The sequence below is a fragment of the Branchiostoma belcheri genome, unplaced genomic scaffold (assembly GCF_001625305.1).
Source record: "Branchiostoma belcheri isolate BF01 breed outbred unplaced genomic scaffold, Haploidv18h27 scaffold1, whole genome shotgun sequence".
Taxonomy (NCBI): Eukaryota; Metazoa; Chordata; class Leptocardii; order Amphioxiformes; family Branchiostomatidae; genus Branchiostoma; species Branchiostoma belcheri.
The window spans coordinates 1,160,392-1,177,574 of NW_017802379.1; the positions used below are offsets into that span (position 1 = coordinate 1,160,392).

At 43.5% G+C, this 17,183-nt stretch overlaps 1 protein-coding gene across 1 annotated transcript; it reads right to left on the reverse strand.

The window, feature by feature from the left end:
* Nucleotides 1-13,846: 13,846 nt before the first annotated feature.
* Nucleotides 13,847-16,622, reverse strand: LOC109466015. The gene is made up of 2 exons (XM_019763540.1): nt 16,140-16,622; nt 13,847-15,745 (listed from the first exon to the last, which is right to left on the reverse strand). The coding sequence occupies exons 1-2, from the start codon at nt 16,518-16,520 to the stop codon at nt 15,344-15,346; spliced, it is 783 nt and encodes a 260-aa protein (XP_019619099.1). The 5' UTR covers nt 16,521-16,622; the 3' UTR covers nt 13,847-15,343.
* Between the last annotated feature and the right edge of the window lie 561 nt (nt 16,623-17,183).

The window sequence follows — 17,183 nt, forward strand, 5'->3', positions numbered from 1 at the left end:
CGTAGGACGGTCTTTTACAGTACATTATTGTTTTTAAATCTTATTTAATAGGGGCTGACTAACGATACAATGAATGATATCCGACGTATTTGTTTTTAGATTATAATTCTAATGTGAATACTGATCAGATGTAAAGCGACAGAGCCATTCTGGACCCCTTAGGACCTGCCATACTGTCACCTTTTTTAAAAAAGGAAATAAACCATTAACGTTATAGATTGAAGGCACAAAAATGTGAAAGACTTCATACTGGCTGAAGAGCGGTAATACCCCCGGGCGGCACAATACCCCGCCCTGGCTAACAAGCTCGCGGAACAAAGGCAAACATCCTTGTGGAGTGAAACGCGAGGTAAATATGAGTCTTTGGGAACAAATTCGGCGAGTCCGCTGCTCAATCAATATGTGGGGAAGTGGCCGTGGTCAGCGCTTAGGCTTGTTCGGTTGGATGAACTGCATAGACACAAGTAGCTATTGTCAATATCTCTCTCTCTTGGACGCACCCCTTGTATTTGGACATTTATGTGACTTTTTCGCTTAGAAAAATAGAAATTGTCAATTTCCGTGAAAAATCGCAGAATGACGAGGCATTAACACCAAGGTACTCTTTTGCAATTTGTACTTTCCTATTGAAGAATTAAGGAAAAGTACGCATAAGGAACAGTCCAAGAAACTGTTTCTTCTGACTGATATGGAGGCAAAGAAATATTTGAGTTCAAATACGTCAAACTTCACAAGCGCCCCCAAGCGCCAACAATGATTAGTGTACAAGGGCATTGTTGTCGGCGTGGCGCGATACGAAAATGGGCAGGAAATCGTGTTCAAAAGCGACATCTATCCATATACTCCATGTTGCAGGCCAAGGGTGCTTTCAGAGAGCTCTAGTATCCTATGGCTGACTACAATACATGAAGAAAAATGACAAGGATACGAAGGATGCCTCAAAATCAATTTAATTGCATTTTGAAAGGTTGAAATTAGTTACAAGACCAAGCGTTCATTTGATGTCCGAACTTCACGACTTTCAAGGATAACAATATGACTTCCTCCATTAATCGGTGGACTTACACAAAGTTATTTTGTACCTTATAAAAATTACAGCAACATTTTGTCCCATCGTTTCTGCCTTCTTAATCTGACTCCAGTGTTGGTGAATTATTCCAGTTTTTCAAATGTTGTGAGGTTAGATGGATCAATTCCTGAGAGGTTCCCTGTGGTTTTGTAGGGTAGGGATCAGAGTTCAGCGTCTCAGTTATTGCTTCTAATTGTGTCTTTTAGGGAAATGAATTGAACCTTTTTTACTGTACTCAGTATGTTCTGTGAATACCCAGGAAGTCCATGAATGGCCACACCGTCGTTTCCGTGCTCGTCTAGTCCGGGTAAGAAGGTTTTTCTTCATCTTCACCACGTGTTTCCACCTCACGGCTCGTTTACCGGCAAGTTGGGCGGATAGAAGCCGTGCCGCTGGCCGCTGCAGTAGCAGACTTTGTTCAGGACGATCTGTCCAAACCTCCGGGTCCTGCTCCAGTGGCAGTCAGCCCTGTAGTGGAACTCCTTCCTAGCCTGGTGGTGGTGCCGGTGACAGAAGCAGCGCCGCTCCAGGATGAGCTTTCCGTCCATCGTGGTGAGTTTGGAGTACTGGCAGAGCTGGTTGTGGTGAGTTTCCTCGGTATGGTAGTGTTCGAGGTGCCATTTGCGAGAAACCTCGTTCCACACGTAAGTCATCGTCACTGCTTTGATGGCGAACAAACTTGAGGTGTCGAGGAATACTTCTTCAGAAGATTTGGAGTCGTAAAAAGACTCAGAAAAGTCACAGTATTTATAGTCTGGAGGACAAAATTACTAGATAATGGTCAGGACAGCACAATTTTGATTGGAGGAAAACTTTTGTTTGTTGGACTTAAAACAAATAATCGTCATCCAGGCAAATAATGAAACTTGCTTCGTCAAGCCCTTATGAAAGGGACTTTCGGAAGGTGTTGTCGAACCTATGGACTCATATTTTGCTGACAAAGTAATGGCGTTTTCTTTAGTACATTCCAGAATAATCCACGTCCATCCAAATCAATGTAGCTTGTCTACAACTAAAAGGCGAGAAACGACTTCTGAGTAAAATTGTAGGTGGTTGACTATTGTTTCTTATCACTAAGCGTTATAGTAAACCCCCCTCTAGATTACCCTCTCCCCATTTCCTTCTCTAATATGCATTGGCAATATTGTAAGTACCACATAACGTCATTCCGTCAAAGTTTGATTGCCGGAAAAAGTTTGAAATGTCCTGAACTATACTGGAAGCAAGAATAAACTTTAGCCCCCACCCCTTTCTGGGGCCTCCGAAAATAAACAGCAACTACATGGCATGAGCGTAGGTTATGTTACATTTCGTGTGAAAAAAAAAAAGGACAATGGGGCAGGTCGTATTATTTAAGCGGACATTTAACTGTCAGACGTGTCATTCTGCAACACGAAAACACTGCGGAACAAGTGCTTGCTATCGACAAAATGTCCGTAGCTTAATCATGCATTGTGTATACTACATCACGCCCTGCAGTACTAATCATGTCCACCAGGTGTCGCTTCTAACTTTTATCCGTCTATCAGTACCGTTATGGAACCACCAGGAAGTCATTGTTGTAGTTACCGTCCAAAGAAACCATATAGATTTTGCGATAAAGAATAAGAATCTGCACATTCTCTTCAATTCTCATCTAAAATTGTTCGCTGTGAGACTGCACGTGATGATCTTATATTTGTCCAAGATGCATAAAAATACTGTATCAAGTCATTAGAGCAGCTAATCAAAGGGCCAGGTCCATAAAAGCGAGCTGCAAAAATGTGAGATTCACTTCTTTCACTCATATTGACTTCAATTTGATTCTTGATGCATTGCAAATGTTCTTCCAAAGTATACTGTTCTGTATGAAACCAAGAAGTATATTAGTATTAGTGCCGTTTAGCCAAGCTGAATGATGTAAATGGTTTCGGTCGAAGGCTACTTAATAATACTGTATGCTAATGAGGGTCATGTGGCCACCCCTAGCAACCAATCGTTTCAGTCGTATGTTGACAAATAAGACAAATATCAACAAAGACTCCGGTCCAACCTTTCTGAGTAAACGTTTCAAGTGACAAAGGCTTTCATGGTGTACGTGGCATAACAGAAAGACAAACAAAATTCAAAGTGAGAAGATCTGTTTATTTGACATACTGAAGGTTACAACGTTTTTAAGAGAAGGCACAACCTTGGCAAAATCACTAACCACACATTTTCTTCATACAGAGAGTATTAATTTTGAGAAGTTAACCCCTTGTGACATTTCATTCTTGTGTTGGTTACACACACCGTCGACTACACACAATTCAATCGCACTATTTTTATACCAACTCGCACCACACCCAGTACAATTCATTTATCAGGCGTTGTCAGGACTCAGAGTTGTGTTTTCTAACCTGTTGCTACCAATGACGTTGACTCGGGTACGGTACGTAAGGAAATCAGAGTCCGTTTTGATCTGTGAGTCGTGTTGGCGCGTTCGTCTTTCGCTCCCCCTTAAGTGAGGCCTCTTTTGGTGAGTTCGTGAGCAGAACTACGGTCGGGTCGGTGTGCCACTAAGCGAGGTCCGCGCCTGGTTGGATTTTCCGTTTTCTTCTGAATGGAGTTTTGAGAAGTGTTCGTACGGGAGGAAGTTCTGCAGAGTACAATCTGGGGAATATTCAAAGTTCGGGAAACGTTTGCGTTGTCGCTGTGCGTGCCAGTCATACGGGTGTAAGCCGTGTTCATTTGGGTGTCCTTCGGGAAGGGTTTTCGATGAACCGACGCGAAGTGTAGACGTCGTTCTACGGCAAAAACAGCCGTTCTGAATGTGAAAAGTTCTCGTATGAGAGGAAGTTCCGCAGAGTACAGTTCAGGGCACATCGACGAATGGATTATTGACGGGTGTGCGGAAAAAATTTTGGTTGTCGTAGTCCGTGCAGGTGTCAGCGGTGTTCATTGGGCCTGGGATGTCGTTCGGAAAGGGTTTCCGATGAACCGCCGGGAAGTCTAGGGCTCGTTAAACGGCAAACCGGGTTCGTAGCGTTGGCGCCAGTGAGGATTGCCTCCGCACTCACAGACTTTGGTCAGGATGTAGATCTTTCTGTTGAAAGCATCAAAAGTGGTCGATTGTTCCCACCTGCAGTAGGGGTGGAAGTGGAGCTCTTCTTTGTGCTTGTACGATTGGGGACAGCAACACTGTCGCCTCAAGAAGAACTGACCGCCCCTCTGTTCGCGAGAATACGAACACTGACTACTGAAGTGACCTTCCTTTTCACCGGTCTTGTAGTCTTTGAGACTTGGCTCGTTTACTCCACTCATTGTCGCTTCTTTGCCAGGAGACCAACTTCCAGTTCTTCGCAAAAGTCAGGCAAAAGTAAGTCCGTTTTTCACACTTTTCGCTTATATAGATTTTCCTGGCGGAAATCCCCAGACCCATATTTTCGTTCTATGAAATGTATGGTTCTGATTGGTTGATAGGTCTTGTTTGTTGGTCGACGAACACCTGATAACAGCCATTGTCTTGCGCAGTTGCAGCGTAATGTATTATGAACGTTTCTTTACAAGACTAAAGAAGGGTACACTTTCTAGAATAATACTGAGAAGACTTGCCAGCTTCTGCATCTATACAGCCGGTATAACCGCTATTCGGCGAAACACACCTACATATCGACTAGTCCGACAAGAAGGCACTTTTTTTTCATAGAAATGAGTGGTTAAAATACGCTAAAATGAGCAGAATCCAAACTTAGAGAACATCCTTTTATAAAGGCACACATGTCGGCATCTCCAGGTTGATTATTTCCTGCTGGTCTCGTTGATAGCCAGGCTCTGGTCGCTTGTGTAGAACCCCGGACCGTCGCTCCCGCTGCCGCTGTTCGCACGCTTGATGCACCGCGGGGCCGGACCTGCCGAAGCGAAGGCGCCTATCCCGAACACCATACAGGTAATTTTCGGAGCTCCCGGGTTGTAGTCCGTCTGGTCCCAGGGTCGTTTAGGCTCGTTCCAGCCGCTCATGGTTAGTGGTAACTTCTTCAGCAGGGTGACGGTTTGAAGCGTTTGGGAAGGATTTTTGTGAGTTCTGTTTCTTTCCGTCGTTTCCTTTGTCTTTTATAGTGTTTCAGTCATGACGAGAAAAATGTCCCCTTGTCATTACGCAAACACCTTGAGGTTCCAAGAAACGGCCTACAATATGTAGCCATAGAACAAGCACAATTGATATTAAGTGAGTATAATAATATCATTAGAATCCATTAAATAGTATTTAAAAATTTGGGAGGGCAAAGGTTTAAAGAGTCTTGAAAAGACGCACGGTGGCGGGCTGCTATTTCCGGCTGGTTTCGTTCATGTCCGCGTTCGACGGGTTGGCGGTACCGCCAGAGCTTCCACTACTCACAGATTTGGTGTCAGAAGACGACGAACTGGACGAACTGGACGAACTGGACGAAGTAACAGTCTGGCTGACAGTTGTTGTGGATTTCTGGTCAGGAATAGTATCCCTCCGGTCTGTCTCGTCCCACCCACTCATGGTGAATTCTGCTGCGGCTGAAGAAAAATATTTCCTCCTGTTCTATGTGCTATTTCCACTTGCGTAGTGATTACGTGGAAATAATTCTTTAATGCGCAAGCGTTATATAGACTTGTGTTGAACCCGGATCAAGTGTTTATTTCCAAGTTATTATGGGTTCACCACACCACGAAGTGGTGTGGTGAAACCATATTGCTTTTTCTGATGTTTCTTCTTCTTCTCCTCCTCCTCCTTCTCCTCCTCCTGCCATATCTTTAAATGGATTCAGCTTCTTCATTTTAGGGCCTAAGGTCCTGAAATTTGGTATGGAGGTACAGTGGGCAAATACCCCTAGGCGTTTTTTAAATTATTGTGATACAGGCTTTTAGAATGGTTTTATTTGAGTTTTTTGGCTGTGTAATAGCTAATGTATTACTGTGTAAGTGTGCAGTGTTAACCACATTTGGACATGAGTCATCACAATGGCATGCAAGGCATCAACCAATAGGCATGCAGCTTTCCTCTATTCTCCTTGCTGATTGGCTGTTGGGATTAACTGGCTTAACTTCATTTACACCTGCACAGAGCCATGCCATACTGACAGTATGTCTGTATTCAAGTGTTTTGGTAGGTATTTTAAGCTTTCCTGCTCCAGCATTGGAATGCGGGCTATGAACGCTTCTTTTTATCTTGAAAATCAACAGTTTGCATTATGCAATCCTAACCAATAATGTAGGGAATAGCTATCCAACTGTTGTAGTCTTAGTTGTATGTTACTTCATACTATAGTTATATCAATGTAAAGCATTGTTTTCCCTTGTGTTTCTCATTCTTTCCCTGCCATGTGGTAAAATGTGGTGAACCCATCGCTATATTTGCTCCAAAGCAAATATTGGCCTTTCTAGTTTTTTTGTAATGTTTGTAGCAGAGAAATGTACGATGCTTTTTTTTTAGATATTTATAACTTGAAGAGCATTTCTAGACCTTGGACTGCTTTTATTCGAGTCGCTTAAGCCCGCTGTAGAAAAAGAAAGCTCTCTGTCCTTACACCGTAGTTTGGAAAAAATGTGGGAATAGTAGTGCAGCAGTAGTGCTGTACATGTACTACTGCGCCAGGCAGTGTCTGAAGAAAACGACGTTTACACGAAGCACTTATGGGCCACGCGTGCCCCCTTCAGGTCGTTTCATTGTTGTTTTGTTTTGTACCTGTTGAAGCTTCTATTGTGGGCTTTGCAAACATGGCTCCTGTGTTTTATCTTTCACGTACGTTCTATCTCTAAGCCTGCAGGTGGCGGTCCTACATGTGCAGTAGCTATACTACTGACCGACTATTAGCAACAAAGCGTGATAATGAGTATTTCTATTTTGATGTCTATGCCCATATAACACGTCAAGGCAGGCATTTGGGGCAGCACAACGTTAGAGGTATACTTTACTTGGTGCGTCAGCACACTTTGTGGCCCCACTGTTCGACTAAACAATGGTAGACTTGGGCTACCTTAGAACATTTCGCTTAGAACTCAAGAATGGCCATAGACACAAGGAAGTCATAAGTCTTCAGGGCAGCTAGTTCTAAGGGATGTCTTGAGCTTTCACATTGTCACACTTAGCCCCTACCACGTAACGGTTCCTGCCCACACAAGAATGAAAACAAGGTATGTGTATGCCCGCCATTTTGAAGTTGGCTGAACAAAGAATGGTGTCAATAAATACGTCACAGCATGTCGGATTTCAAAATCTCTGGAATACTTTATTCAATTAAGCGTCTGTTTCTCTCAATTTTTTGCCACAAAACCTTCAAGGCACCAAAAATAAGTGTATGCTCAGTGTTACAATGAAGACTAGGGTTGCCCTGCAGTACCACCCAACGCCGCAAGGTGTCGCATCAGGATGTTTACCAAAGTATCAATAACATCTATTTACTGTAATTCATGATATCGTGAACACTACAAAAATGTTAGTAAGTAGTCTAAAATTACTAACTTTCCATAAACAACTCCGCTGCTATGTGGTCTACGACTGCATCTGTTGATCTTCGAACCGAGAGCATTTCAGCGAGTGGAAAATAATGAATGTGCATACGAAACTTGTGTAGGTATATACCTAGTTACTGTATTTGACTTGAAAAGACCGACACCTGCTTAATAGTCATGAGGTCAACCTTAACTGTCAATCATTCACGGTTGGGCGTGGTTTGACCTGTTTGCCACCTCGTAGGTTGAATTGTTCAACACAGGAGTGTTCAAGCATGGAGTAACACAGTACAAGTACTACAACATACTGACATAGTTTATGACATAGTTTATTCAATGAGAAGTTACATATCTTGACAAAATGATACCAGCAAAGTCAGTCAGACGACAATATACTATTCGAATAAGCTTTTGGACTCATAATGTTTTCTACAACACTCTACTGTAGTTATAGTGTAATAACCAAAGCTTATCGTTTACAGTCTGCTAAAATTTTGTTGTTGTTACTCGACAATTCACACATTAAAAAAAGCGTAAGGTTATCATGAGAAGGTAAAAACCAAACTAGAAGAACTCCCAGCTGAACAGTTTACTGAGTACATTGTCCAGGTTTTACCAGTTTGTTTAAGGACAAAAGAGTTCCGTGTTGGAGAGTTCTCGTTCCGAATTGCTACTCCGTCGCCCCCCTTTGCGGCCCCCTGACAGGAAGGGTTTCAAAGTCTGTAGCGCTGTCCGTATGTTGTGTCCATAGGGCGGGTCTCGAACTGCGCCTTACTGCGTTGACTATTCCTCGCGTCTGGATTTTTCATGAAGGCCGTGACTGAAGGAATGATTCTGTTGGAAGTACTTGCAGGTGGAAGGGTTCAGTTCTAGGACCGATCGTGTGAAAGCGTGTCCTGTTCTCGTGTTGTCTATTGTCCGTGCGGGGTCGTGTCGTGTTCGCGGCGTCCGTTGGCGTCTGTTCGGGGTCCGTCTCGTTGCGTTGGATCTACCACCGGCGAGAGGTCTGGTTCCAAGGCAGATACGGAGCGTTGTTGGGACGTCGTCCTCCACAGTAACAGTCCTTCCGCAGGACGTACACCGTATTGCCTTTCCAGGACACGTGGCTTCCTTCCTTAACCCAGGCGCAGTTAATGCTGTAGTGAATCTCCTCTCCGTCCGTCTTGCATTGGTTACACCAACACTTCTGCTGTAGGAGGTATTCACCGTTCCCGCGGTCATATCGTTTATAGGCGCATCTACTGTTGAAGTGGTTCTCGATCTTCCCATCTACGTAGTCACTCCGACTTGGCTCGTTCCAAAAGGACATCTCGTCTTGTCTGGTGGGTCTTCGACGGAGAAAAACTTCGTCTTCTTCTCAAAGTTGCGTCAAAAGCAGACAGGCAGGCAAGTGAGTACGTTATCTCTACTGTTTTGACTTTTTATACCTTTTTTCGAGGGTATTTCCCCAGTTGTTGTCTTGTCTGATGAGATGGAGGATTCTCATTGGGTGTTGGTCCTTGTTTATTTGAGAAACAGACGGCAACAAACTCCGTAAACAGGGTTGCGCAAGTAAGGTGCAAGAACGGCTTTCTTTAGGTATGACGTATGTGTGGAAACCCCCAGGAAATCGTCGAAGTTGAATGACTGCAACTTTTCTTTCTTCGAGAATTTTCTTCGTAGAAATCGGCAAAAGTCAGGAAAAAATCAGGCCATGACACAACTCTGAAACTCGGGACTCGCCTCGCGCTGAGCCCAGTCGATAATTTTTCTCTATTACTCTTTCTATTCTAGTACTCTTTTGAAAAACAGCAAAGACATAAGAATTGATCTTTAATTTTCATAGAATTCATTGTATCCAGTATTAGAGATCTATTAAGCTTTACAGTTTTGTTTTCTATGATGCTTGCTAAAAAAATGAGCCAGTTTTTACGCATGCTCTAGCACATTCCGTATGTCCACGTCACATGCCTCACAGACCACAGCGCTAGTACAAAGGCAGTTCGCCATCTTGAATGAGCAAACAACAAGAAAGAAGGCACACGAGACGCCATTTTTTAAAAACTGAAGGTGACCTAATAAAAGCAGCTAAAAAGACATTTTAGAGGTAAAATCATTGTAATTCAAAGTATTTTACTGGAGTTGCTTACTTCTTGCTATATTTTAGTGTGTTTATGTGTATTTGTGTGTAATTCTGGCAACACTACTTTTACAAAACACCCAAGCCATTAACTTGTGCTGAACAGACTTTATTCACTTCAAAACTTCTTTACAACATAGATCACAGACTGACATAGACTTTGTGAACATAACAATAGTTAAGGTGGAAAAGTTATCAATATGGTAGCAAACCAAATATGACAACAAATCAATCCTTAGTACACATAGAATGTATGCGAATAATACACACTATTGTAGTGTATAAATGTGATTATGCCTCAGGAATATCAAAATCTTTACAGCTTAGCTTGTATTTGTGTCAAATCTACCGACTTTGGACAAATTATTAAATGCAATACACTACAAAATAATCGAAGAACTTAGAATGGCACACCACGTAACAACATGGGATTTAGTATGGGGTTTAGGTCCGTATAAAACAATGGGAAATATCCAAAGTGGAATATAAAGTAGTCAGAATATTTCATGTTTTTCAGAGTCTCTGGACTGTTTCATCCCGTGTGTAACTCTTGTACTCGGCGTTGTGGTGGTGCCAATTATCCATTTTGAAGTTAGCTGGTCTCTGAGAAGGAAACAAAGCCGCCTGAAGCAACTTTTTTGTTGTGACTATTCTTTGAAACAGTGTAGGCTAGGAGATCTTCCTTTTCTGATGAGCTTTGGCGCTTTCTTACAGACACACGATGTAGTCATGTCACATGGTGTCGATGCCGGTGGGGTCTATATACTGTTCTTTCATGTCGAACTTCTTATCGTGACTTCATCCCATGGTAGATCGCTTAAGGGCACATTTACGGCTCGTTGTAAGGCAGAGGGTCGCCGATGACGTGGCAGTAACAGCTTTCCGTCAACTCGTAGAATGGGCCAACGTCTTCGCTAAACCATCTGCACATCTCTGAGAAGTGTGGCGTTTCACGGCTCCCCATTCGCTGTTCACACTTGCACTTCCGTCGTAGGAGTTGAGCTGCCCTTGTGGGTCGCCCTTGGTAGGGATTCCAATACTGCTTATCAGACCTGGGGGCAACGCTGACGTAGCAACATTCCCAGCTGTAGTGCCGTTCAACAGATTTATCGTCATATTCACGTTTCTCAGGTTCGGAACCCAACACATTTCCCATGGCTGCTGAGATTAGTTTTAGCGACTTCGTTCTCTGGAGGTTATGGAAAAGTGCGGAACAACGTCTATTCAAACTACCCGGGTCCAATGACAGTTAGCCACATTGAGAATACCAGCGCTCTACCATATGTGATTGGTTGATATTGTGACGTTACGGTCATGTGTACGTATTTTGATAACGCTTCAATTCACCTGTTGCGTATATCTTCCGCCTACAGTTAGGTATGTAGTACCTCTATTCTGGAAAAGAGCGACTGGCTATCGCCAAAGAGTCAACTGAAAATATTTTGGCCCTGTTGTCAGCTACACAAGTGTGAAGTTCAATACCATTACCAGGGATATATCGATGGAGGCGTCTTTGCCATTTTTTTGCAATGATATGTTCCTGTTAGGGTTTGGTTATATCAGTTTCCAACTATTTGAATTTTCAAGTCATGCTTCCACTTTGGATTTGTTATGTTTATGCCTGAGAAGGCGTATACGTCCTTGAAACTATTGTTTCTACGTTACATAAAACCTTAAAGAAACAAAGTCAAAACGCTTACGATGTGATTATAATACTTTTATTTGCATACACTGCAAAGCTCCAGTGTTTTGTATGTAGACTATGGAGTAGACTAACATTGTAATCTAAGTCAAGAAGCGAACGCACCAGGTTAAAATATGCATGTGTTATTTAAGTGTTTAGTTAACAATACGGTTACACTTGTCCAGGACAGATATGTTGACAGACGTTAACAGGATATTCATCCCTCAGAAAATACTGGTTTGGATGTCTAGTTTCGATTCCGCATATCCAAATAGATAATATAATACTGATATATATGTCAAGGCACGAAGTACATGATATAAATGGCAAACACCACTGTATTGGTCCCAAAATGTTACATGAATTTCCCCTAGAATATTGAGTACATCAACTACTCTATCCATCCATTGGACCAAAGCGACATAAAACTTAACGAATTCAATGATGTAGTTACAGAGAAGAGGTACTAATCAACGCACAGCTGTGTCGCTCACATTTGAGAGGACTATACATACTTCTGAGATATTGGAGGTTCAAACTTCTTGTAACCGTTAATGAAAGTCAGAGTCAGTTGTAGAGTCAGTTGATGGAAGATCTCGGCTTGTTGTGGTGTTTCGAACTCCATTGTGCATAAAGTTCAACTGAACCTGGACTGATATTTCCTGCTATAGTTCTTTGCTCACAATCGGTGGTTTTCGTAAAGGGCGTTTGTACTGTCCGATGTTGAGCCTCTTCAGTGACTTATCGAAAAGATAAATGTCTGTAGTTTCTCCAGATATCCGTAGCGCGCAGAGTGGTTGTGGTGGTTAGTGGCGGTGGGGTCGTCTGGTTGGTCGGCGGCGGGGGAGGTAAGGCTCTCGCTTGTCGTTGAAATTTGCGGGGTGTTCTGCTCCAAAATGGCTTTGACGGGTGGATGGACGTAGCTGTGGCGTGACCGTGGACCCCCGCTAGCTTCCCTTGCCGCCGGTTTTAGGCCACGTTTTAGGCACGGCCTGGCCATAAGTACCGGAGGACTTTCCCGGCTTGCTTACGCGGGAAGGCTCGTTGGTCGCCATGTTGGGCTGGTAGACCTCTCGCCTGACCGGGCCGTCGGTGTAGTCTCCCCGGCTTGGCTCGTTCGTGGACTGGCCGCCTCCCATGGTTCTTGTACAGGTCTTCTTCTGTCTGAGATGCGCCCCTTTGTCTTGATTCTGGCAATTTTCCCCCTTTTTATACGATCCGAAAACAAAGAAAAATCCCCGCAAGACATAATTTTACCAAATATGACGAAGACTTTGAATTCGCCCAGGTGGAGGGTTTCCATTGGTCAACTTTGGCGCGCATCTGTCTTGCTGATGCAAGAAACGCGAACAGACGGGACTTCCCTGCTGATTAACTACCACATGTCACCTGTCACATACCTATCTTCTGGGCGCGAAAAATGCTAAAACAGTTCAATGCAGAAGTGAAGATATTTGTAGTGTTTATGTGTAGATTTGCCAAGATTTTTTACATCAAATTTGTCGATCCGTAAATCCATTCTACTGTCCGTTTCCTTGTGTAGACATTTTTGTTTCCTCTGCTACAACTCGACCATTACCTGCGCGACGGCTCGTTCAACTGGGTCATCGCCGCGTCTGTGTACCGTCCGCAGTCACACTTTCTCACGAGTGCCCATGTGTCGCCTCCCTCGTAATACCCCCTCCATTTACAGGTGATCACTTGAATTCCCTTATAGTGGATTTCATATCCGTCTCCTCTGTGGCCGTACGTATCCAGAAGGTCACTTCGGTCGTCGAACACCCCACAGTAACAAATCCTAACAAGATGTTTCCTGGTGTATACCCTTCCACCAAACTCATTTTTGTCCCATCTCGACACCAGCAGGTTTTTTGCATATCTGCATCTCCCATCCCTGTGTATTTCCACATTAACGTCGTCCTCGTCTTCAGATTGCCTGGAAGGTTCGTTCCGTGGTTTCTGTGCCATTTTTTTCCAGACTTGCCGCTCTCGTTTTAACCCCTCGAATCTACCAGCAGGTAACTTTTTGTTAGTTGCGAAGAGTCATGTGAGGACGGAATGTTTACACGCTCACAGTGATTGACATGGGTTGTCATGGTCACAAGTTCTGCTTCAGCGAAATCTTAAAGATAAAAAATTGATTGACCGATCATAGAGTAAAATATCAGAGTTAAACAACAAGTTCATCTGCCCAACTCTCTAGAGTTTAACAAAAACATAACCATATTTTTACGCAACAAAATTCGTTGTTAAATGAATGCTCAGCTTTGGCCCTATGCTACACACACTGTGACGTTTTAGGACTATTACCAACTGAAGGCTGGGGGCTTCTTTTCCGTTTGTTGCCATGATATTTTCTAGTTGGGGTTTTGGTCATATTAGTTTTCAACTGTTTGCGATTTTCAAGTCATCCTTCAATTTGGGCCCTGTCGTGTTTATGCTTGAGATGAATAGACGGCATGTACACCCTAATAATAATTGTTTCTACATAGCATTAAACACTAGCATTAAAAACAAGTCAAGGCGCTTAAGATGTGGTTACAATGCTTTTATTTCAACACAATTCAAAGCTCCAATGTTTATGTGTAACACACGCTGTAGACTAACATTGGTTGTTGAATACATGAATTGCTTGTAGCAACATTTACAACTGTAGTACAATAAGGCACTAGGTTGGAGTTGGTCATCATAGCTTTTGCAAAAAAGGCATTTTCAATGATTAGTTGGACAGATATGAACAGGGTAAACATTCTACAGAAAATTCAGCTTTGTATGCATTGTGCTGTATCTATTCCATGTATGTAAACAGCATAACAACAATGCCAAAGTACCAAATACAAGATAGGAATTGCAATACCGTCACAGCACACTCATTTCATCAACAGCTCTATCCGTCTATTGAAACAAGCGACAACCCTACCCCATCGTTCTATACACGATAAACTTCAAGCAGAGAGGCACTAAATTTAAATATCGCACAGCTATGTTGCTCACATTTGAAATAAATGTACATAAGTCTGAGATATTAGAGATTGAACCTTCTTGTAAGGAAAGTCAGAGTCAATTGTAGAGCGAATTGTTGGAAGATCTCTGCTTGTGGTGGTGTTTCCGACTCCGGTAATGCATAATGTTCAACTGAACCTGGCCTGATACTAGTTAGTTCATGCTGCTCCCTGGACGGCAAAAACTGTCTGTAGTGTCCAATGTTGAGCCGTGGAAAGTGACCCGTGAAAATGACAAATGTCTGTGGTGTCTCCAGACGCCCGTAGCGCGCTCACAAGTGGTTGTTGGCGGCGCGGTGGTCGTGTTGTTGGGAGAAATCTGGGAAGGTATACGTGGAAGACAAGGATGGCGCTCGTCGTTGTAGTTTGTGGGGTTGTGCAGATCTAAGGCGTCCTCGAGGACTGGATGGAAGTGGGTTGTCGCATGATGACGGACCTCCGCTAGGTTTTCTTGCTGTAGCGGCTACGTTTGCCTCGACGAGACGTTTCGTTGTACGGTTGGTGTGGCGGGTTGTAGGTTTTAGGCTTCGGCTTGCTGTCGGTGTAGTCCCGAGGGCTCGTCTCGTTGGACTCTGCGTTCCCCATATTTCTTGTACAGGTCTTCTTTCTGCGATGCGAGCTTTCGGTCGTCTTGACGTCCTTTTGTTTGTCTTGATTGAGGCAAATTTTCTCCCTTTTTATACATTTGCAAACACAGAAAAATCCCCGCAAGATGTATTTTTACCAAATATGTCATACTTAGGTCGTCACACATGTGGAGGTTTCTGATTGGTCCGTTTGCACATGACACTTGTTGATGCAAGGCAAAGTTACAGGGATTTTCCACTATCAATTTCACGAAATAGAAGTTTCTGTTACTGAACTCGATAAACAAAAAAGTCCTGTTGTGTGTTATCTGTTAGCCGCATGTAGAGCGATGAAAAAAGCGCCATAGTTTAATTGTGTTCGCAGCTTGTTGAAGTCACACCGGAATAATTTTACCAGCTGCTGTGTGCTGACTTTCCTCTGCCACCGCTTGGCCATTAAATTTACCTGCGCGAAGTTTCATTCACCTCGCTCACCTCCCCTTCTGTGTACCGAGCGCAGGTACACTTTCTCACCAGCGCCCACTTCTTTCTCCCCATCCTGTATTTCCTCCACTTACAGTGGAGTACTTCTCCTCGAGTTTTGTGGATTTCGTATCCTTCTCCGTCTTTACCGTTCTTGTTGAGCAGGTAGGCTCTGTCGGTGAACTCTTCGCAGTAGCAGTCGCGAACCAAATGCTTTTTAGTGTAGGACCTATGGCCATATTCATCTTCTGACCACTTTGACACCTTCTCATTTGTAGCGTATTTACACCTTCTGTGTGTGTGCACTTCTATGCCGTCGTCTCCTTCGTAGTCGTCGTCGGATAACCTAGAAGGCTCGTTGTAAGGTCTTTGCGCCATGTTCTCTCAATTGCAAGACCAATCGTACTCACTTTAACCACCAAAGGCTACCCCGTACCTTTTTGTTTGTTGGACTGAGTCATGTGAGATTGGAATGTTTGCGTGATCACAATGACAGTGGTTGCCAAGGTTATATTTTCTGCTTCAGTGAAATTATAAAGAAACATCAGATTGGCTGATCATAGAGTAGCACACAGTTAAACATTGCATCCAGCTGCCCATTGTATTCAACAAATTATAACGAAAAACATAACCATATTTTTACGCAACAAAATCCGTATTTCCAGCTACCTTTGATCCACCATTTTGCTTCGCCGTAGCACCTTTACCCCTAAGTACTGTTCCACCCGTTGGTCCCCTCCCCGTCCGTATACCGGCCGCACTTACACACCCGAACCAGCCAGAACTTCTTCCCTCCCTCCGTGTATTTCCGCCAGCTACAGTGGCCGTAGTGAACCTCGTACCCTTCCATGTTCTGTCCGTACGTGTTCAGGAGATACCGACGGTCCGGGAACTTCCCACAGTAACACACACGCACAAGGTGCCGTAGGAGAAATACCTGCCGCCCAGTCTCGTCTTCTCTCCATTTGGAGACCATCTCGTTGGTGGCGTATTTACAACGTTTGTCCCGGTGAGTTTCCTCGCTGTCTTCTTCGTCTTCACTCCCAGAGTGACTCGGTTCGTTCCAGGCTTGCGCCATTTTCATGCCAAAGATATTCAGGGCCCGTTTAGTGGACCAAAATGTTAATATAATTACGTTTTCCTGTCCTACCATCATGCCTCCTTTCTCTCCTTTTTAAAAGGAAAAACTCCATGTTTGCGATTCTAATCTATGTTCGATATCCGCACTGTTTGCCGCCATAATGATCCAAGAGAAACGGAAGAGTCAGAAATATAATATTTGATAGTACCCGACGCATGGGATTATAAGCTAATCTCCCATCAACGAAATCTCCCAATACAAAACGCAAATTCAAACTGTTATAACATGAATTTATTGACAATACTGTAGTCTATCATTTGGTGACAAAATTGAACGAAATATGTAAGCGAACGTTTGAGACTGATTATAAATCCATGACGCTGTTTCCAGCACTGCCCCTGCTCAATTCTGCAAAACTGTCATGGCCGCCGCCTTCTTCCACAAAATTACCCGCCCGCCCCAGTCAACCGCCGTCCGCCATTTTCCCTTTGCCCGTGTTGACTACATTGCCGTGCGGCACGTCTACGTGTACCCGCCCCCTTTGCTTAGAACGCCTGTGTTCCTTCCCGCCACCGTAAGTACGTATTCTGGTACAATTTTCCGTTTGTATGCCTTACCATTATTTCTACTGAAACGAATCTACATTTGTAGTGTGGTATTTATTCCATTTTACCCAAGTAGACTGTCTGATATAAAGATCTGTTCATTTTCGTTGTCGAAATGACAGATTCTAGGCGC